This window comes from Rhineura floridana, chromosome 20 (assembly GCF_030035675.1).
Source record: "Rhineura floridana isolate rRhiFlo1 chromosome 20, rRhiFlo1.hap2, whole genome shotgun sequence".
NCBI lineage: Eukaryota > Metazoa > Chordata > Lepidosauria > Squamata > Rhineuridae > Rhineura > Rhineura floridana.
This window is the reverse complement of record NC_084499.1, coordinates 21,453,208-21,476,502: the sequence shown is the minus strand read 5'-3', so window position 1 is coordinate 21,476,502 and position 23,295 is coordinate 21,453,208. Positions and strand designations below refer to the sequence as shown.

Sequence of the window (23,295 nt, the reverse complement as noted above, 5' to 3'; positions counted from 1 at the left end):
AAAGCAGCAACTGCTGAAGGGGCCAGAGACCATCTACCTGTGTGAGTTTCTGCAAGACCTGCTCCCTGCATTTCTGGCTAATTTCCACCTGGCCTGGAAGGGCGGGGCCCTGTCTCTCTCCAGCTACAAAAGCAGCAACTGCTGAAGGGGCCAGAGACTGTGTGTGTGTATGTGTGCGTGAACCTGCTGCTCGGGATGTCTATAGACTACTGGGGTTTTGTTTAGTATTATATGTTATATTTTACTCTATGTTATATTTTAGTCTATGTACGCCGCCTAGAGTGGCCGTTAATTCGGCCAGATAGGCGGCCTAGAAATAAAATTTTATTATTATTATTATTATTTATTATTCTGGGCTGGGTGACTGTCTTTTTTTTTTAAAATCACTCAAAGCTTATTTAGCTGCTTGTTCTCGTAAAAAATATTTTGTGGGCTGTAGCCAACTAACTTTAATTAAGAGTAGACCCACTGAAATTAAGAGATCTAAGTTACTCATGTCTATTGGTTTCGGTGGGTTTATTCGGAGTAAAACTAACATTGAATGCAACCCTGTATTTCTGTTGCATGGTGAAAATATTTTTTTATTGTGTAAGCTGCCTTGGAGGAAACTTTGCCTGGAAAAGCAACCTACGCATATTTATTATAAAATGAAACCAGTTAAATAGCTAAAGACTGTGTGTGTGTGTGTGCCTCTGTGTTTGCAGGGAGGACACCAACATTCCCCCATGCAACAAAAGGGGGGGTGGAGTGGTGGCAATGTTTGGGGTCGTTTGGGGCCACCCACTGAGGAGCAGGATCCGATGCCCTCGGAGCCACTGGCCTGAGCACTTTGGGGCCGCCTTTTGAACTTCTCACCCATCATGTCCAAGATGCTTTGATGGTTCGAGATGATGACACAGGGGCCCTCTATCTCAAAGTGCTCCAAGCCCTTCGCATCGAACCTCAGGCCATAGAAGTACTTGAAGCTCCTGACGACGTTTTTGATGATCCTGTAGAACAAGAGGGCAACAGAGGCTTTAGTAATGGGACACTTAAAAAAACCCAACCACCACCACCACCACCTGCCCTTCGCCCTGAGGTCCCAGGGTAAGATTGTTTTTAAAGATTTATTTTAAAACAACTTAAAATCACAAACTTTTGGAAGATCCTAAAAATATAAATCGCAGGTGTCAAAGGCTAAAGTGAAGTGACCAGCTAGTCAAGATTTTTTTAAACTGCATAGGCCCGTTGGCATTTAAAAAAAAAGCTTTCAAGAGATGCCTGAAAGTCAACAGTGAGGATGCCTGCCGAACCTCCACTGGATCAGGACCAGTGGCACTTCTGGGTGTGGCTAGTTAGGCCTCTGTAACATCAGGGCAGGGGGGGATGGCAACTAACAGCCCTCCTCCAGATGATCTCAGGGTGCAGAAGGGGTCAGGTGGTCCTTAAGGTACCCTGGGCCGAAAAAATTCCTTATGCAAGTTGCCCTAATTTGCACTTCCAGGACATTCTTCCTCCAGGAAATTGACAGCATTGCCTTAGAGGAAGTCCCCCAAGCACTTGCAGAACCGTGGAACTCAAGAGCCAACTCCCTAAGCGTTTTAGTTACTGCCTTTCTATTATGAATGCCCAAGATTAAAAAAAATGTGTGTGTGTGAGTGAGTGAGTGAGAGATGATTTAAAAACACCAGGCTTCACTTCATCCCCCAGGAGTGCCACAAACACGCCCCCAAAGGTGGCCTTTTAAAGCAGGGCATCAACACCAAGAGGTGCCCAGAACGTTGAAGGTCACAATGTATTGACACGAAGAGAAGCTGACTTTGCTTTCCGCCACATCCGAGGAGACTTGTGCACCCACCACTCAGGTGCCACCCCGGCCAGCTCCGCTGAGAAAACACAGCTAAGCACACGGCATCCTTGACAGGTGGGAGGAAAACAGCGTTCAGATTTGTTAAAAATCCTTATGGTTGTGAGAGAGGCCTTGAGATGGTACTCTGCCTCAAAGCCTAGAAGCTCTGGGGCTCTCCAGGCCCCCCCTCAAAAAGTACAAGCCCCTGCTCCTTCTTGGCCTGTCTCACTGCCCCCACGAGTGCCACAATTCCTTTTGTGCAAGTATGATGGCCAGGAGTAGGAATGGAAGGGCCACAGTTACTAGGGGTCACATCCAAACCATACATTTAACTCACATTAAAAGCGCATGACTCTTCCCCCCCCCAAAAAAATCCTGGAAACTGTAGTTTATTAAGTGTTCTGGGTTCTGTGGGAGCTAAACTACAGTTCCCAGGATTCTTTGGGGGAAGCCATGTACTTTAGATGTATGGTGTGGATTTGACCTAAGTGATTGTCCTTTGTTGCCGACATCCTTTTTCAGACAAGTATTTTACTTTGCTGTTTCTACATCGGATTTGAATGTCTGTTATTTCTAGGCTTATTGTTGTAAGTTGATTTGAGACACTTTAGTGCAAAAATGTGATGAATAATAATCACCACCAGCAGCAGCCAAGGGTGGCATTGGGGCTGCTGTCCAAAATGTCCAGAGGGCACCCAATGGGAAAGGCTGATGGAAATCCCACACATAGCCAGGCTTCTCCAGACTGGGAGGATCCAAGCCCTAATCAGAACAAAGAAATCCCAGCAAGCAGAGAGAGATTAAAACTTGCATTTCAGCAGCCTCGGGATGGAAAAGCATCTCGAGTGCCACTTTCCCAGCTGGGAATATGGAGGAGTGACAACCAGGCGGGCCGGAGGCGACAACCTTGGCTGATTCATTAAGTTCCTGGGAAGCATCCAACTGTAGGAGATGCTGCTTCTCTCATCTGTTAGGAATTGGACAAAGCATTCTCTCCCCCCCATCACCTAGATTTTATTACAGCTTATTAAATTTCTAACCCAGGACACCTAAAAGATTGTCTCGCCTCTTGCATTCTCAGTCTATCACAAGTGATGAGGGTTTCCTGCAGATCCCGTCTTATCAGCGAGCCCATTCCTTACAATATAGGAATCAGGCCTTTAGGGTGGTGGCATCGACCCTTTGGAACTCCCTCCCCTTAAATAGTAGGCAGGTGCCGTCTCTGTCGTCTTTTTGGCGCCTACTGAAGACCTTCCTCTTCCAAAAAGCCTTTTCAGTAGAGACTTTTATCCCAGTCTGCATCTCTATTAGAATTTTTTTTATATGTGGAATTGTTATAAAATGTTTATATTGTTTCTGGAAACATTTTTAATTGTTTTATAAATGGAACTTTAAAAATGTTTTTATGTTTTGCCTGCATTAAGGTTGGAAATATTTTATTTGCTTCATAATTTTGTGTTTTATTGCTATAACCTGCAGATGCCCTGATTAAAATAGGAGGGGGTGCAGGAAACTGGCTAAAGTGGATTCTTTTGAGTTTATTATTATTATTATTATTAATAATAATAATAATAATAATAAATGTAATTAATTGCCTTCCAGGTATACATCTCAAGGCAATATGCACAATGTGACAAAAACAAGTAAACACAGCACACACACGCACACACAAAACAGGAAGTCAATTTTAAAAACAAGACAAAAGAGACACGCAAAGCAGAGGCCTGTAACAGTGAGAAAATAAAATCCTCTGTAGGAGTTATGAACTGGATAAAACTGATGGCGTTTATCTTTACAGAACACTGAAAAGCCAAACAGCCTGAAGAGTTATAGTGGAGCTGTCACGACAGTGCTATTACGGCCACTGTCTTTGTAAAAGAGATTGTGTTATGAATGCATCTCCTCGTCTGATGATATTTGTAGATTTTGACAAAGTGTATTTTTAAAAGGGGAGGGGGAAAGTAGAATCAGAAGGGGGGGAATACGTCAGAGCAAATATGCCCTCTGGAAGTGGCATCTGGGTCTGAAAAAAAAGACGCCTGTTGGCTTTTGAAGCCAGAGGGTGGGGCAGGTTACACATTACCCCAATGACATGCTTACCGGACTGGCCGCCCATCCGCCACCCTCTTCTCACCTGAGAGAGGGCAGGGTCCACTTCACAACGCTCAGGTGCCCTGAGAGAGCACTCTGGAAGGATGCCAGCTGGGGGAAAGCAGTCCTACAGCTGCACCAGCCAACCAGCCCACTGGGGACCTCGCTTGGATCCAGGCAGGGGGGCAAAGCACCCCCAAAGGCTCCCTGAAGCATGATGCAATCCTCCCCTCCCTTTCTGAGGCCTGCCCCCTGAAACCCTTTAGACGCCTGGGTTGCCGTTGTTCAGGACGCACGGAGAACGTCACAGAGATCTGTGTTCGAGTCCTACCTCTGGCTCTGTCACAGACTTACTTGCACTTCATTCCCCCCACACACACACACTCTGTCAAGAAGAGGAATAGCAAGGGCTGCCCTTTCTGTGTGGGAGCAGACCAGAGGGGCTCACTCAAGGCTGGACTGTATTACTTCCAAAACTGAGGGGCCTTGAGCGTTACTGCCATTTCTTCATCCTGCCAGCCCTGAGCATCACCCGAAACTGGCCGAGCACCTTGCAAAGCCAAATCTAATTACTCTGGCCCTCTCGTCCCGCGTTCCATCTGGATTCCATCGTGCAGATTTCACGGCAGCCTCAGGCAACCTGGCACGCTCCAGATGTTTTGGACTACAACTCCCAGCAGCCCCCCAAAATGGTCCCAAAATAAGAAACATAAAAATAAGGAACATAATAAGGAACATTAGGAGAGCCTGGCTGCTGCATCAGGCCAAAGGGGGCCCACTTGGTCCAGCATCCTGTCCTCACAGTGGCCAACCAGATGCCCCCATGGGAAGCCCGAAAGCAGGACCTGAGCGCAACAGCAAGTCTCCCCTCCTGCAGTTTCCGGCAACTGGCATTTAGAAGCACACTGCCTCTGATTATGGAAGCAGAACATAGCCATTGTGGCTAGTAGCCACTGATAGCCTTCGTCCTCCATGAATTTTAAAGCCTTCCAAGTTGGCGGCCATCACTAAGTACAGCAAATGTCTGTACTTAGCTTGAGGAAGGCTGAGCTACGGAACTCCTTGCCACAAGGCCATGCTGGCTGGGGCTGATGGGAGTTGTAGTCCAACACATTCGGGGGCCCTTCCAGGCTGGTGTTTTATTGCAGGGGTATTTTGTGACCCGCTGTTGACACAATATTGGTGCACTGGTGGCAGATTTCTTCTGCTATCTTAGCACTGGGGAAGCATCACAGCAGATAAGCTACCACATCGTTGCCATCCGGAAGCGGCGACGTAGCACAACAACAGCGGGACAAAAATTAACTGGTACAAAAAGCGACGGGATTTCAGGAGGCGGCTACGGGACATGCACCAATTGGAAGCTGACGCACTGCGACAGCCTGGAAACTTTTGTAGGCACAAAACAGTTTTGAAGGCGGGATCACGTGTGACCACCCCGACAGCATCAACCACACAAATCTTCGTGGATAGGCAAAAAAAGGATGTGTGGATGGGCCTCAAAGTCATCTCTCTCTCCCCCAACACACACATTTTGCTTCAACCTCCGGCCTGAGGAACAGCTCTGGAGGACTCGAAAGCTTGCTCACTATTCTGCAGTCACCTGAGTAAATGCACTGGCCCTACTGTGGGTTTGGGCTCTGACCTCACTATTCACCCTAATCATGGAATTTTAGCTATGGAATTCGCTCCCGCGAGAGCCACCAGCTTGGGTGGCTTTAAAAGAGGGTTAGGGAGATCCACAGAGAAGGACAGGGCTCCCAGTGGCTGCTAACCATGATGGCTATGCATTGCCTCCCCTATGGCAGTCTGTTGTGATAGCAGAACCTCCACACCCAGGGAAAGTCTACCCCTGAGAATGCCAGATAGGGAGGAACAACAACTGGAGAGTTGCTGTTGCGCCCGAGTGCTGCTTTCAGGCTTCCCACTGGGGCAACTGGTTGGCCACTGTGAGAGCAGGAGGCTGGAGTAGATGGGCCCCCTTGAGCCTGATCCAGGCACAGGACTCTTCTTACGTTCATATGTTGCCTAGATAGTGTCTCTTTGCCCGAACAACAAAAATGTTCTGTTCACAGCCAAGGGAAAACTAGACAATCAGGATCTGCCATAGGAGTGTTTGCAATTGTGCCTACCTTGGTCAAACAAGAGGAGTTTCAATCCCCTCTGGTGCAACACTCGCTGCTCTGGGGTTTGGGCCACCCAAAGGCAGCAAACAGGAATCACAAAATGCAAAACATAATAAAGCAAAAAGCTGTGAATGTCAAAACCTCCACCGTGGTTGCAGGGATGTGGGTTTTCTGGAGAAAAAAATCTAATTGGAAAAATTTCAGTTTTCAGCAGCCTTGGAAAGTTTTCTGATGCCCTTGAGAGTGGTCTAATGTTGCGTGTTTGTTTTAGTTGCATTTAGGAAACAAAGCTAGAAACTCTGAAATGCCATGCCAAGTGTGACTAATATCATGTTATTTGCAAGCAGGTTCTGCTCCGTGGCGCAGAGTGGCAAGCGGCGGTAACGCAGCCGAAGCTCTGCTCACGGCCGGAGTTCGAGTCCAACGGAAGGAGGAAGTCGAATCTCCGGTAAAAAGGGTCGAGGTCCACTCAGCCTTCCATCCATCCGTGGTTGGTAAAACGAGTACCCGGCCTACGCTGAGGGGTAAAGAAAGGCCGGGGACGGAACTGGCAATCCCACCCCATATATACAGTCTGCCTAATAAACGTTGCAAGACGTCACCCTAAGAGTCGGAAACGACTCGCACTACAAGCGCGGTGACCCCTTTACCTTTTTCCCGCTCCTTGTTACCAATGACCTTATGAAACTTTCCCCCCTCATGAAAAAACAGAGCAATGGAAAATTTTCCATCCGACCTTCACCTCAGACGCTCTCAACATAAAAAGCATGAAGAGCACAAGAGCCAGTCTGCCTAGCCAAGTACTGTCCACACTGGCTGGCAGAGGCTCCCTGGGGTTACAGACTCGGGTTTCTCCCTGTCTGGAGATGCCGCTGGGGGATGAACCTGGGGCCTTTGGCACACAAAGCAGCTGCTCTGCCACTGAGCTATGGCCCTTTCCCTAAATGTAACGTAAGATTCCAGTCCTCATGGTTCACAATGGAGAGCTGACTTTTACTGAGACTGTAGGACGGTACGCTACGTCCCTTCGTCCGAGGCGCTGTTGGGCTGCAACCCCCATCAGCTCCAGCCAGCGTGGCCAGTGACGATGGGAGTCCTAGTCTGCAATATCTAGAGGGCACCACATTGGCTACCACTGATCCAACCAGGACACCGTCTCCACCAGAAGGGCAGACCTGCTGGAACAGGCATACCTTGAACCTGGGTACAAACACACCGTCTGTCATTCAGCTGTGGTCCGTGAAAATAAAAGACTATTTATTTATTTATTAGATTTACATCCCATCCTTCCTCCCAGTGGGAGCCCTCATTCTAGTCCTCACTGTTCTGAATAAAGGGCTGAACTAAACAGGGGTGACTCAGAGTGCTGGTCCTTCTGACTCAGGGTCGTTTACACCACTGTTCTTGGCTCCCCAGATCCTGACGGATTTCAGCTCCCGTCACCCTCGACTGTTGCCCATGCTGTCTGGGGATGATGGGAGTTGTAGTCCAACAACATCTGGGGGCCCAAGGTCGAAGGACACTTGTTCACACTAACCGGCAGCGGCTCTCCAGGATCATTCCCAGTGCAACCTGGAAATGCCCCTGGGGACTGACCTGGGATCTCTGGATGCAAAGCAGGGGCCCTCCCCGCTGAGCTGTGCCCCCTCCCCTTATTGCACAGCAGTGGTCCAAGCGCCAATGCCCTGGCCATCTGCTTTGCACACCATGGTGGCCTCCACCTTCCCTCCTGCGCAGCAAGAGGAGGCGCTTGCTCTGTTTCGGCGGTGGGGACGCGCTCTCTGGGAGCGTTCTGTCAAGGAAGGGCTGTGGCACAGCACCTGCCTTGCATGCAGAAGGTCCCCAGTTCAATCCCCAGCGGCATCTCCACGTAGGGCTGGGAATGTCCCCATTTTGAAACCCGGGAGAGCTGCTGCCAGTCAGTGTTGATGACAGTGACCTAGATGGACCAGTGGCCTGACTCAGTACAAGGGAGCGCCCTTTGTTCTGAGGTGGGTCCGATGCTGGAGGATGGTTTCCTCAAAAGGCGCTGGGAACTACTGCACCCGCTCACTTCCTCTGACTTTATTACGTCACAGTGCTTATTCACCACCTAATTACAGCACATTGAACCTTCACCCAGTACTGAAAGGCAGTCTGTGCCCCGATCCAAGGAAGTTCAGCGTCATCGTCACTCCATGCCACATCAGTAAGGGTTGCTACACCTTCCCTGAGACAGACGCAAGTCCCTCTATCCTCAAAGAAAAAGAGTGCTCCTAAGCACATGCAAAGTACTGTTCCCTTTCAGGAGAGGGAGTGCTTCTTCCATGCTTAGCCAGGGTGCTCTGAAATCTGGTGCTTTGCCCCTCAACCTCCTCCTGTGTGGGGTGACCGCATCCTGACAACACTGCAGCCACCAACTCACCTAGTGACCTTACGGAGGCCACCATGTTCTCTGCAGCAATGCCAGCCTATCCTTGCAGAGTACAGTGCGGCATAGGGGAGGGGAAGGCCATGGCTCAGTGGCAGAGCACCTGCCTGGCATGCAGAAGGTCCCCTGTTCAGTCCCCAACGGCATCTCCAGGTAGGGCTGGGAGAGACTCCTGCCTGAAACCCTGGACAGCTGCTGCCAGCCAGTGCAGACGCTACTGATCTAGATAGACCAGTGGTCTGACACAGTATACAGCAACTTCCCATATGGAGGTCGTGTACTTCAAAGGATTTTGAAGACTGCACGAAAAATGAGCATTTGCACAAGGGAAGACCCCGATTCAAATCTCTGCTCAACTATGAAGCTTAAGCCAGCTCCTTGCTCTGTCTCAGCTTGACATACCTCACAGGGTTGTTGTGAGAATAAAATCGGATGGGGTGGTGCAGGAGAACCACATATGTGGCCTTGTGTTCACTGGAACCACCTTTCTGTGCTCCTTAAAGGAAAGGAGCGATAACAATTATAAGCAGCTGGCCAACTCAGCTGGCTCACTTCTGTTGCGTACACACCACACGTTTAAAATACACGCCCCTCTCTTCCCCACAAAGAATCTTGGGAACTGTAGTTTACCTCTCACAGAACTAGAACTTCCAGCACCCTTAACAAACTACAGTTCCCGGTATTCTTTTTTTGGAGGGGTTAAAGTGCTTTAAATGCATGCAGCCTTACACATAGCCTTACACACCACGCACACACACACACATGGAGTGTCCTTGTTTTGGAATCCAAAATTAGCTAGATCAAGCTTGGGGACACAGCTAGATCATCCCCCTTATGGCTTATCAAAATCCCAAGGTAGGGATATTTCAAGAGCGGGAGGCCGTGGTGCTGCCTAGACGCCAGCTCTGAAGGGCAGCACAGGTCATCAAAGCATGGAAGCTGGGAGGCACTCTCGCCACGCTGCTCTCCCCAAACAAGCGGATGAACATGCCCTGCACATCCCGCACAGAAGGTCTGAAATTCCCTCTGGAGGAGGTTACCAGCTGATCTCCTCCTGACCAGGGCTGCTTTTCCTGGGTCAGATCAGCCCATGATGACACACGGAGCTTGTGCAACACACACAGAGATTTCTTTTTTTTAAAAAAGAGGCAAAAGTCAAACACTGTCCCAGCAACCGGCCTGTGGGTGCCAAATTCCACCAGCCCCACCCTGAGCTCAGCCTGGTGTTCAGATCCCCACAGAACCAGCCTTAGGCAATCTGGAGCTGCAGATGCAAACTACCGTGCAAGCTGTTTTTTTTTAAAGAGGAGGGGAGAGAAAAGGAGGCTGTGCTGGTACTCTGAGGGAGCTCTTGTGGAAAAGAATAAAAGCATTTTCCTTTGGTGGGGAGGGGCCATAGCTCAGGGGAAGAGCATCTGCTTTGCATGCAGAAGGAGAGTCGCTGCCAGCCAGTGCATGCAATACTGAGCCAGACGGACCAATGGTCTGATCCAGCATAAGGCGTATCCCTAGGTCCCCCACCCTAGGGGAACACGTTCTCCAGATAAGCATGTAAACTCCTGTGCCTCCCCAAAACTAGTATTTCCTCTCTCTGGGCAACTACTCCTGGCAGCCCCCGTGCCACTCCGTGGGTGCTAGGATTCCTCCCCCGTCAAGCCAACAAACTGTTCGGTTAAATGTTTGTTTGCAGAGCCTGCGTCGCCCATGCTGCAGGACCTGGCTAGCTTTCCTAAATTTTGGGTTCTCTTGAAACTCACTCAAGAGCCCTGCAGGGTGGCATGACCAGAGAGTAAATAATGGGCTGCTCAACTCTGAACAGTTGCCCTTGTCAGCTGAGCTCGTGTTTCCTTCGCCACAGACCTTCTTGCAGGCCGGATCAAGCTGCAGAAAAAGCCCCACAAGCCGCTGTGTGAGCAGCAAAGCACAGCGCCGACGCACAGAGCATCCGCACCAGAAGCCACTGAAGTAGGGATCAAGGGGGCAGGCAGCCTCGCCCATGCGGAGAGGGGTGGCGACCACAGTTACTCATCCTCTTGGCTCCTATAAATAGACATCCTACAAGCACACTCACCAAGTTACAGGGCCTATTTTTGGCAGCACAGAAGAGGCATCACGGAAACCCAAATGCCTTTAACAACCCCCCTTCCAAAAAATCACAGTGACTAACAAAGCAGAGATATATTAGGAGGCCCAAAGCAGCATTTGGGAACTTCACCGGCCCCCCAGGCCCCTTTCTTTGGCCCTTGGGACTCTTTCCTTGGCTCCGCCCCCTCTTCCCAGCAGCCCCGCCCCCTTCCTCGGATGTTTGAACTGTCACCATGCCTCTCACTTGCCCTGATGGGAGGAATCCTACACAAAAGCGCAAAATTTGCATCCATCGACCTGGTTACCCGTCACTGGCCTGCGGCTCCCAGAATGTTGTCCCGAGAGAGAAAGGGGCCCTGGGGGCTGAAAAGTTATTTATGAACTGCAAGGGAGTGCGTGGCTGTGCCACAAAAAACACACAAGTCAGTCATTGTGTGGATGACAAGCGTCAAGCTGCTCCACAAGTGTTGATAGTAAACAAAATTCTTGCCCTAGCAAGAAATGCTTGCCATGGCAGCAAGCATGCACACGAACACACAGAGGGGGGTGTTCAATAGTCCACCTGTCAGTGGCTCACACCACACACACACTTCCAAAGCAGGCAAAATGCAGACCAAGGGCAATGAAGAAAGAAGAAATCGGGACACCATCTAGGTCAAACGGAGGCTCTGCCCTGCTCCTAAAGCCCTTGCACATTTAATTGGGGACAGAAAACTCATATTTCCCTTTTCAGAAACACTGGGCCATCTCCAACTAAGTTCTACTCAGGGTAGACTCCCTGAAAGTAATGGCATGATGTCCATTAATTTCCATAGGTCTCCTCTTGGGTAGGACCAGCGCTGGATACATACTGTGGCTTCCGATTGTGCTGGTCATTGACCATAACAATAAAGGTTATTAGTGGCTTCCCATGTCCTACATCAAGCTGGGCAGAAGGTGAATCAGGAGCACAAATGGAGTGACGGGCACCCATTTGGCACATTTTCATTTCTGAGTGGGTGCTGCAGGCACCATCCCTTCTGGCCATTTCTCTACTCCTTGCCCCCCCCCCGATCAGCCCCCCCCCCCAAAAAAGACAGATAGAAAGTGCACACACACACTTCAGTTTTCCAAGGGATCTGGATAAAAGTGGAACAAGCCTTTTAAGTAGGCTTTATCCCAGTCTGCACTGGAATTGCTTTTGAACATGTTTTTGTCTTAATGTTTTTAAAGATGTTTTGTTTGAATGTATTTTAATGTCTATTTTTATGATTTTTTAATATATTTTTAGTGTTTTTGTTTACTGCCCTGGGCTCCTACTGGGAGGAACACCAGGATATAAAATGTAATAAATAATAATAAAAAATAATAATAACAATAATAAACCTGAGCTTTGAATAGCACCATAGAGATGAAAATGGGAAAGAGTGTCTCTCCTCGCAACTTCTCCTCCTGCTCTATGTACTTTTCAAGGGTGAGAAAAAGGCAACTGCCCCCATCACCTCATAACCCCTAAGGGGGCACTGAGTGGAAAAAACAGCAAACACTTATTTATTTACGGTCAGAGACTAGTATAAAGCAACAAAATACACAATTAATACTAAACAATTTAAAACAAGAATCATTTGCGGGAGTAAAATCAGAGATAATTAAAAGACCAGCGCTCAAGGTTGTGCGGAGAATTGAGCAAGCAGTGCTCTACAGTGGGCAATTGCTGCGGCGCAGAATCTCGCAACCCTGTTTGTTGTTTGGGGGTGTTGGTCTGATACAAGACAGGTAGCATAAAATGCGGGATCCCTACCCGGGATTGATTGGATGATCGGAGATATGGTTAAGAGACGAAGATCCTGGTAAAAAGGGCAATCTAAAAGAACGTGTGTAACAGATTCCACACTGCCCGCACCACAAGGGCAAAAGCACTCCTCCATGGGAATCTTATGGTATCTGCCATGTAGGAGAGCTGACGTAAGTACGAAGCCTAGGGGAGATGAGGGAGCTTAGATATTGCATAGTGGCAAAACCCCCAGTGGAGTGGGGTGGGCCTGGAACGGTCGCTGCCAGAGTGAGGTGGTTTGGAGCTCTACATCTAGGATTCGTTGGTGGATAGCGTGCCTCGCTTTGTGGAGGCTGAGCCGAGAGATGGCGGGGAGGGAGAAGCCTAGACTAGAGGATTTCCTGATTAATAATTTGTGCCAAATAGATTAGTATGAATAAAAAAATACAAGAGGGGCCAGTCCCACAGGGGAACACCACAGCTTTAGCCAAAACCTCGCCTTGAACGACCAAATGCGAGCCTCTATGGAGGGTAGACCTGCTTCAAGTCTCAGGGAATTATTGGAGACACATGTCGGAATACCCAGTACGGCTATCAAGAATTTTGTTTGGACAGGTTCAAAAGAAGAGGACCAGGAGTAGACCATCACCTGAGAGCCGTATAACATTTGTGAGATGATTTTCGCCACGAAGACTTGGATAGCAGAAGGGACATGTTGCCCTCCTTTGTTGTAAAAAAACGACAGTCGGGCCTTCGAGTTCCTTAAGGCGGTGGTGACGGCATTCTTGGCATGCAAATGCCATGCTCCAGAAGCGTGGACAGTCACTCCCAGATACCAATATGAAGAAACCTGCTCGATGGAGAGTCCATTTAGGTGCCAACTACGCACTGAGTGAGCGCATCAGAGCCTTTGGGGGCACCAGGGAACATCTCAAGGGTGCCACAGTGTCCATGGGCACCATGTTGGCGACCCCTGGCTTAACATTTGCAACAACTAAAAAAACCTCCCAGTCCCTAAATCAGATTGGGGTGTGTGTGTGTGTGTGTGTCTGTGTAGGGGTAAAACCAGGAGTAGGGTTTTGTGTGGAAGGATACCCACCAGGCTCGGTTTTGGTATGGTCTGCGTTTTCCTGGGCTAAGCATGCCTGCAGAGGCACTCTGTTCCTTAATTTGGAGCTTATATCCACACAACTGAGCCACCCATTTTGCCCCTGGCTCTGGCTGGTGGATCCCAAGATTCAGGGGGAAAAGGAAGCAGATCACAACAAGCCTTCTAAGTAGAAACCTTTATTCCAGTCTGCATTGGAATTATTTTTGTGATGTTTTTATCACTTGTTGTTTGCTGACCTGGTTTCCTTCAGGAGGAAGGGCAAGATATACATGTAACAGTCAATAAATAAAGTTTGTCAACCCTGGTTTAAATGCCACTGGGGAAGCCTAAGGCGAATTTATTTATTAAAGCTTATGCGATAACAGTGCAATTAAACGCCCACGGAGACCAGTATAAAACACTGTGGGCTGTTTTGCCAACCTTAGTCCTGCCCAGAGTCGACCCACTGAAAGTAATGGACACAACATGCTCACTGTCTGTTCAGTGCTATCTCATCTTGTTGAGTTCTAGCTGCTGCATACAAACCAGCACAGTCGGGGAAGGCAGCTCCAAGAAGCAAAGGCTTCTGGCTGGCTACTGAACTTATTAAAATGTTATAAACCTTTATAGCTTTATAAAAGAATATATTTTTCTTTTTGTTTGAATACATAAAATTCCCCATCACCTTTCACATGTGGTGGAAACGCAAAACAAACTGAACAGATTTTGGAAAATGGCAGGTAGTGCCAGCAATGAAATCTTTCACCGTCAAATAAAGTTGGACCCATTGCTATCTCTATTTTGTTATGCTGAAAATATATCCTGTGTGCGCACCCCAGAGCCTATTATCGTACATTCTAAATGGTGTACAAATACTACATTAAATCACAAATAAAAACAAGGAAGACCGAATCAAATCAACAAGATATTGGAACCAGCTTAATCAGATAAAGTTTCCAGCATATCAAGAATCCAACAATTAATACACAAACATCTTAAGACAACCAAAAGCCTATTATTATATTATATATTATCTCATAACCACCGATTGCAGTATCTTCAAGCGCAGGTTTTAATTATTCAAATTCAAAGCTATTTTTGTGTGGGTGGCTAATCTATTATATTTTACTTGGCATACACCTTTAAGACAGCAAACCTTTGCATTTTCTTCTAATCAATGAAAAGTAAAAACACACACACACAGTATCACAGCAAAACAACAAGGCAATAAAAAACGGCACAAAGCCAGTAAACAAATCTCACAGAGATTCCAGTGATTAATTCACCTCAAGGGCCTTCTTTAAAAGCAGGTTTTGTCTGATGAAAGGAAACAGTATTTGGGGTTCAGCAGACCGCGCTGCGGAGGCCTACACCACAACGCTGGCAATGGTGCAGCCGTGTAAATTTAGACCAGGGTTTCCTGAAGTGGTCAATATTGGCCTTCAGCTGTCAGTGGGGTTGTACAGGGGGTGAATAGAGACCCGAGGATCAAAAAGGGCCTAAGGATAAAAAAGAAGTTTACAAGGTATATAGCACAAAAAAAAAATCATTAGGAACGATGAGTCCCCAAAACAAAGGGAAATGGGCATGTACAGAGTGCACTTCTTTTGCCAATGAGGAATCGCTGTATATCCCACAATACAACTGTTAAAGTCCATCAGTCCATCTTGTTAGAGAAGATGATAAAGTATGGTAGCGACATCATTTCTGCTTATTTTACTTCCTATTTTTTAAAACATTTTGTCATTCCTAGTAATGGTGATTGATGATGAATAAATTTTGATTATATATTGATATTTCGTTACGTGTTTCATTTTGGGAGGAAATGCAATATATAACAACAACAACACCCTAAGGTTTTCGGTTGGGGTTGATGACATCTTTATAAGCTCACTGGAGGCAAATGAACTCAGAAGATTGGGACACCCAGATTTAGACCCTGGACTTAATGCTCTTAAAAGGATACATTTTAGGCAGTGGCGGTAATTAAGCCTTGCTGCAGAGCACACAATGAACATATTTCTCTTCCCCCTTCAGCCTCTTTCCCTCTTTACAACTGCTTCGACCTTCCTGATATGTTAAGAGCCAAAAACAAAACAGTTTTGCCAGCCCTGATTAAAAAAAAAAAAAAAAAGCATTCTGAAGCTTGTGCAGTTTTACATTTCAAACTCCTTTAAATCACAGCACCATCACGACTGCAGGAATAAAACGGGGTTTGCTTCCACAACCGTTAACGCTCAGCTCATCTACTTGGAACAATAAGCACAGTGATGTTTTTTAAAAAGGTTATATATTTAAAATAAAATTAAAACGGATTCTGTATTTAAAGTGAAATTAATGCAATGAGTGTCCGTCACCATGCATGTGCCTAGTTGGCTGCACCCTTCCCCCCCCCGCTATAAGACATTTTTAAAAGTAACAAGGGGGCTGGGCTGAACAGCGCAGGCCCTGATGGGTCCTGGCATGCTCATGCCAGCCCAGGTGCCAATGTATGGCCCGTCTGCTGCTGCTTCCATCACCTCCTGCTCTCTGGTTGTTCAGTTGGGGGGGGGCTGTGGGGCCCTGGACTTAGAGAAGCCCTATAAACTCCTGCAAACTTCCTCCTTCTCCACGCACCTTCTGGTTAGCATGGGAATAGCTGTATGCATGCAAGAACCCTTCTATTCAAGTTTTGCAATAAAGGGAACACACGTACCATTTTCATACACACACCATCGGTACGAATGAGTAATCACTGCATTGCTCGAACATGGCTGCGCAATGCTTTTCTTCTGAATGCCTGAACACACATGCACATCAAATCTTGATCAAAACATCTGAGTAAAGCTAAAATCAGAACCAGTTGAAACACACAGTAGATTTGGGCTTTTTATTTGATGAAGGCTGCTGCTTGTTATTTCAAGGTTCTCTCTGCAACCATGAGGACTAGATACTTAAAACAATTAAAGCTGGTTTCTTCAAGCACCAGGGAAGAATCCACCGACTTTAAAGGCCCCCTCACACAGGCCAGCCCCTTTCCTAACAACTTCTAAGGCCTAGATGCCCTGAAACATGGACAAAGACAGAACTGCTGGTAAGCTCTGCACCAGAGGGGTGTTATGTGGGTCAACAATGACTCTCTCTCTCTCTCTCTCTCTCTCCTCCAGCTTGCTCAGAAGTGAAGGTATGCACAGTCAAGAAAGACCCCCCCCCCATTGCAGTACAATGGGATTCAAAACTTGGAATATAAATCCATTAAATACACACCTCAACTAAATCTAGGAACCATTTAGGAACACAGGAAGCGGGCTTCTATACTAATACCTCAGTTAAGGAATCCTCCAGGAAAGAAACTCCTTTTAAGGAAGGCTTTTTTTTTTTAAAGGTGAAACTGACCAGCTTTGCTTTGCTATGGATAAACTTTCAAGTCTGTTGCCTTTACTTTAAGGTGAAACTGACAATCCTGTGTCTGCATTAAAAGGGTTCTCTTGCTTTTTTGAGGGCTGGGGAGGGAAGGATCCAATGTGATTCAAAGGAGGGGGAGCCCGGCACCCTTTAAAGCCCCTGTTGAAGCCACCCCCACCATCTCTGAGTGGGTGTAGGAACCTATCCCTATTCTTTCCATGTTATTCCTACCTCTGGTACCAAAGTGTCTGTTAAAGAAATAATGGCCAGGAATGCATCTACCTGGTTAACTGAGGTATTTCTGTACTGAGCCAGACCATTGGTCCATCTAGCTCAGTACTGTCTACACTGACCAGCAGTGGCTCTTCCAGAGTTTCAAGGCAGGGGTCTCTCCCAGCCCTACCTGGAGACGCCACTGGGGACTGTCTGTATGCAGCATGGTGCTCTGCTCCGGAGCTTCCATCCCTCCCCTAATCTGAGCGTGTGAACCCGAAAAATGCGTAACATGCCAAACAGTCCAACATCAGAAATGAAAACATTGTAACCCCCCCCAAAAAGGGGGGTCACGAGGGCCGAGGGAGGTAGGGGAGCCGGGAGGGATGGTTGGGAGGGAATAAGGGATCCGACTGTTTTATTGTAATAATGTGAAAACTCAAACTATACGCAAAAATAAATAAATAAATAAATAAATAAATATATAAGCAAACAGAAATGCAGGCCCTGTTTGTTCCTCCTGGAGCAGCCATGCTGGGCCAAAGGAGAGTAATAAACAGAGTCTTGGGCAGGTTGACGAAATCCACCAGTGCTTTGCTAGCACAAGTTAAGCCATTTGATGATATCAGTGCTGAGGGAATTCAGGGTAGAGGCACGCTCCCTGCTCTGCCGGTTCCAGCGCGTCTCCACCTCTCTCTTCTGAATATGGGGGCACAAGACAATACTAGTTGAGTGCGTGTTTTTTTAAATTCAGCGTCAGGAAAGTTTCACAACTGATTGGTAGATCTGTTCCTCCTCTGGGAGTGGCCACTGGAAACACTTCGGTTTACAGCCCAGGGCTGTGCGTACACCAGTTGCCTACAGCAAAACGTTTCCATTTGCCACACCTGGAGGGGCAATGGGTTGATCTGCCAATCAGTGCCCACCAGGCTTTACAGTAAAAAGGGTTGTGGTCTGATGAGTGCCATGTGCCTCCATTTTCAGGGGGGCTCAATTCTACAAAGCGCTGTGAACACCAACAATTTTCTAATTAGAACTGAAACAGCAGCTCATAATTTTTTTCAGCTACTATATATATATAAGGGGTCTTTTGCAAAGGAAATAAAGTCCATGTAAGTGGGAAAGGCTTCCCCATTCCATGAAATGTAAATGGGAATGGGCTTCCAAAACTACAGGGGGGGGAGTTGAAAAACAACATGTTTGGGTGGTTATTTTAAAAAAGTGTATGAAACCCAGATGCTGCAGTTTTGTTAGTGTTTTACTGAATATTGCTAAATTAACAAGTGAAGTCTGGCACAGCCAAGTCATCGCTGGTACATGAATACGTGTAATGAAATGAGATCTCAATCCTAACTCCTTTTTTTAAGAAAAAAAAAGGTTGCTAAAAAAATGAGTAAACATTATCTTCAATTCAGCTTTGGTTGCGATTTTTGTGTGTGGCCCAGCAGGCCCTATGCAACTGCCCTTGAGAATTATGCAAACATATAAATTTTAAAAAAATCCTCATTTTCTGATCCTCTTCAAGAAGACAGAGAGACTGCAACTTTTTTAAACACACACACAAATTTAGACAGAGCAAAGCAGGAATGTTGGGAGTTAACTGACAACGCTGTGCAAATGGTTGTGTGTGGAGAGTAGACTCCTCCAACAACGGAAAGGTGGAGTTGTTGCCGGAACGAGCAAAGTCCTCGGAGCGACTGGCAACAGGCAATACAAGGCTTGCTTGTTTTTGCAAGCACAGAGGAAGCCAGCCACGCTATGCACACAGAACGCCAGGGGTGAGATTAGAGCGCTTTTAATTTATGTTGTGTGTGAGAGAGATTGAGGTCAGATCCACATTGTATATTAAAGCATGCTGTTTGTTAAGGGTGCTGGGAATTTGTACCTCTGTGAAGGGAAAACCACAGCTGGGTGGTGGGAGCTGTGCTGAATTACCACATTTTTGAAATAGGCAGGATTGAAGGGAGTTAAGGATCCGGGCTTCTAAGCAAAACCGAGAAAGCCAGCCCCTCCCCAGGAAGGGCGGGCCAGGGGTCGGTGGGTGGGTTTGCAAACCCGGAAGAGAAGGAGGACTCTCTCTATGAAAGGCTCTTCCACAAGCAGCCGAAACTGAAACCTGCCTTGCCTTAGAGTTTTTAGAGCTCGGGGACGGGGCTCCAAAGCACCGCCCGGAGTTGCAAGAGGCGGGTTGTGTGTGCGCGCGCGCTTCGGTTAATTTTTGCAAATATTTAATGGCCAGAAATACACACGAGGGGCTAATTAAAAGGGGGGGCGAAGAGAGGGAGGCAGTGAAAAAGCAGCGCCTGTCCTTGCCAGAGGTTACAGCGTTTCTGGCGCGTTCACAAACTCTGAATATTAAAGCAGTCTAACATACGGTAAACTCCTGAAGCAGAAAGTCCCAGTCGACGCCCCGCGGTGTTTACAATGGGAAGTTCCCAGCCCAGTGAAGGAGACGGTGGCGGAGAGGAATATATACGCATTTTTTTGGTTATCGCCAAAAGTCTCAGCCAGTTCTCGCCGTCCGCTTCGCCACGCGCTCTGCTTGTTGCCCCCCCCCCGCTTGCAAAAACACACACACACCCCGCTACACGACGCCTGCAAGTGACAAAACGCGGCGTGCCGTTCCGTTCCGACTCACGTCATGTTGTGGACGGTCCTGCCCCGGTTCCAAAGGAGGCAGACAGGGGCGGTGAAGGTAGAAGTCAGCAGGCAGAGGACGCAGTAGAGGCCGATCTTCACCCAGAACTTGGCCCGCGGGCTCAGCTCCATGGCCAGCACCGCCAGCAGCAGCAGCGGCGCCCACAAGTAGAGCCACCACCCGCCGGCCTCCATCGCCGCCCCGCGCGCAAAGGGCGCGGGAGACCCCGGGAACGCCTCTCCTCGCGGGGCCCCCGGGAGAGGGCGCCGCCAAGACCCCCGCGCGGATCCCGCGGCCCAAAGGAGCAGCCGCCGCTGCGCGCTTGCAAACCCGCGCAGCGCAACGCGCAAAGGAAAGAACGCGCGGAGCGGCGAGGCGAGACGGCGGCAACGACGGCGTCGCACTCAAGGCGGCTCGGCAGGGTCCCGTCCCGTCCCTTAATGGGCGGACACGCCGGGCAGACACGCCCAGTCCCGGCTCGCAAGACGCCTCGGCGGGCGGTGCCTGCGCGCGCCTACGCTGCTTGCCAGCTTCCCTGACTGGCAGCGGCTTTCTGCGATTCCAGGCTGCCTTAAAAGTAAAGGGCGACGCTAGTCCTCATGGCTCTGAGTTAAGTAGGAAGTAGCCTTGCTACTGAGTCAGGCCATTGGCCCATCTACCTCACCGCTGAGTACACTGACTGGCAGCAGCTCTCCAGCGGTTCAGGCAGACAGGGTTCCTTCTCAGTCCTATCTGGAGATGCCAGCGGTGGAACCAGGGATCTTCTGCATGCAAAGCAGCCCCCCTACCGCCGAGCTATGGCCTTTCTTTTGACAGAAAGTAAGGTTCCTAGTCCTCAAGGTTCCAAATAAAGAGCCAGTTTGAATAAGAAGCTGCCTTAGACCAAGTCAGCCCACTGGTCTATCTAGCTCAGTATTGTCTGCACTGACTGGCAGCAGGGGACAACTCCCAGTCCTATCTGGGTCATTCCCCAGAGAACCAGGCTGGGTGTGGCTATTTTCCCCCACCTCAAAACCCCCTTTTCCCACCCCCTACCTCTCTGGCTCAAGGTATCAGGTAAGAGAGGGGAGATTCAGACTCTGCATTTCTCTCTTGCAGGTGCCTTTTTGCCATCTCTGTCTGTCTTGGAGAGGATCAGTTTGCTAATGCCTTACAAGAGACGCAAAGGCAGCGTTCTGAAGGGCCAGCCAGGGCAGTCCCCAAATCTGCCACACACACACACTGAATTCTGTCACACAAGATGCTTTTGCTTCCCTTGGCCTGACTGAAATAACAAGGAAATGCTGTCCCACTGGGGTCTTCGAGGCCTGTTTTCTTTCTTTCTTTAGACAATTTATTTACCACTTGTATTTAAATGAAACTCTTAAGCAGTGTAACAATGTACGTTAAAACATCTTAAACAGCAAATACAATAAAACACTACAAAATCTATAAAATAAAATAAATAACTGACGTATCAACATTTAGTATAAGCACTGCACATAAAAACGAACCACAAAAAACGCAACAACGTTAATGGACATCATTCATTTAACTCAAACGATATACAAGTGACAGAATCACTTACGCAAAGAAAGAAAGGCACAGTTCTTTCTTTAGAAATCTAAACGTCTAAATTTGGAAGCGGTATGGTGGGGGCTGAGAGGGGCTTGTGAGTGTGTGTAGAAATGCTCCTACTGTCCAAAGATACTATTTGCACTTGTTGCTCTGCTCACTTTTGCCTCTGGCTCCACCCACCACTAACATGTGGCCCTCCGAAGGTTGTCCACAAGGGAATGTGGCCCTTGGGCTGACAAGCCCCCCCCGGCCCATCATACAGTCTCCTGCGCCCACAGCGCAGAGGACTCCCCAGCACCCAAGAGTCAGAGTTTGTCTCCCATCCACCTCTGAACGTTGGTCCAAATTTGCATCTGTACCTGTCAATGAGTATATGCACATTTTATGCAAATGGCGGCCAGGGCCCCCCAATGCCCCTGCGTGTGTGTGCATGTGTGCAAGCAAGCGTTGCTCCGTTCCAAAGGGCACGATGACCCCGTTTCTATGACCCCACTGTGATGCTGGCAAAAGGTGCTGGCAGGATCTGTCCCCTAGAGGAGCCTCTCCAGGGACTCTGGATGCTTGGTGGGGGGGCCAATGACATAAGTGCAGATTTGGGAAGACGTCAGGTGCTGCCTTCAGAGGCGTGGCTCCCAGGCCTGCTGGCCGTCTTTGCGCTCTTTGCTTCGGTGCATTGCCTCTGGTCTGGTGGAGATATTGCAGGGGGCACCTTTCAGAAGACAAAGGGAAAGGAAGGAGCAAACTCTCCCCCCCCCAAAGCTTCTTTGCACAGAGCTCATTCTGCCAAGGAAAAAGTGGGTCAGCGCCCTCCTTCTCCACTGCCTTTCAAAGCTGGCCCTCGTTCACCGTCTGCCAGGAGAACAGAGGCCAGCGTGGGAAAGGCCAAAGCGGCTCAGTGGGCAGAGCACGTGCTTGGCATGCAGAAGTCCCAGGCTCATTCCCCAACGGCACCTCCAGGTAGTGCTGGGAGACTCCTGCCTGAAACCCCAGAGTGCTGCTGCCAGTCAGGGCAGGCAACGCTGAGCTAGATGGACCAACGGGCCTGACTCAGAAAGCCGTTTGCTGCTTAATTCAGCCCTTTATTCAGAACTATGAGGACTAGAATCTTACTTTAAGGGAAGGGGTGTCGCTCAGCTGGAGAGCCCCTGCCTTATATACAGAAGGTCCCAGGTTCAATCCTTGACATCCCCAGGCAGGGCTGGGAGACACCCTTGCCTGAAATCCTGGACAGCTGCTGCCAGTCAGTGTAGACAATACTGAGCTAGGCGGACCACAGACCGTCTCAGGTGTCAAGATCGGCAAAGGGGGCTCTCTTGGTGGTCCCACTGCCCTCAGGTGTTCGGGGGTGGTGGGTTCCCGGGAGAGGGCCTTCTCTGTGGTGGCCCCTAAGTGGTGGAACTCCCCTCCCAGAGAGGTGCGTCTGGCACCATCATTGTATAGTTTCCATCATATGCTGAAGACACACCTCTTTACCCTGGCCTTTGACACCTGAGGCATGTGTTTGAGGACCCACCCTATTCCTGTGACTGTACTTTGTTTTAATATTGACTTTTAGATTGTTGTAACCTGCCCTGGGACTGCAGGGTGAAGGGCAGGCCAGGGATGATGATAATGATGGTATTAATAATTCTGTCTCCCCAGCGGCTGACGCACTTTCCTTGTTTGCATGAGAGCACAGCACCCCTCTTCCAGGAGCCACCTTTATGGCCTCTTTTCTTCTTCTTCAGATCAGGTTTGGCCAGACGGTGATGTTATTGCACAAGAAGACCAGCTTGCAGCAGCCCTGACTTCATGAGCCCAGAGGCTGGCGCCCTCCCTTGCCAACTGCCCCGCCACTGCCTGCCATCCCTGCTGCCCATGTTTTCTCCCAGCAACCCTTAACCCAGGCAGCAAAGCTCTGTGTGTGTTGAAACCAGAGAAGAGTTTCTCTGTCCTTAAACAGGCAGAAGGGGGAGGCAAGCAGCCCTGGGCTCCTGCTGGGAGGAAGGGCGGGACAGAAATAAAATAATTAAAATAAATAAATAAATAAGTCAGGTTGGGGGGTGGGCAGGGGGACAAGGGAGCGTCTTTCAGATCAGCAGGTTATTTGCAGGGCCCAACTTGTGGCAGGGCTCGTCATC

The 23,295-nt window shown here is 48.7% G+C and overlaps 1 protein-coding gene across 4 annotated transcripts in view; it reads right to left on the bottom strand.

The window, feature by feature from the left end:
* The window catches only part of AGPAT2 (1-acylglycerol-3-phosphate O-acyltransferase 2), a 54,687-nt gene that overhangs the window by 9,223 nt on the left and 22,169 nt on the right, over positions 1-23,295 (bottom strand). For 3 of the 4 annotated variants that reach the window (XM_061604502.1, XM_061604504.1, XM_061604503.1), the window contains one exon: positions 856-989. In XM_061604502.1, coding sequence (XP_061460486.1) covers positions 856-989 — 134 coding nt within the window. Of the gene's footprint in view, positions 1-855; positions 990-19,618; positions 20,089-23,295 lie in introns of those variants that run through there. The other variant, XM_061604501.1, reaches the window with a different exon arrangement.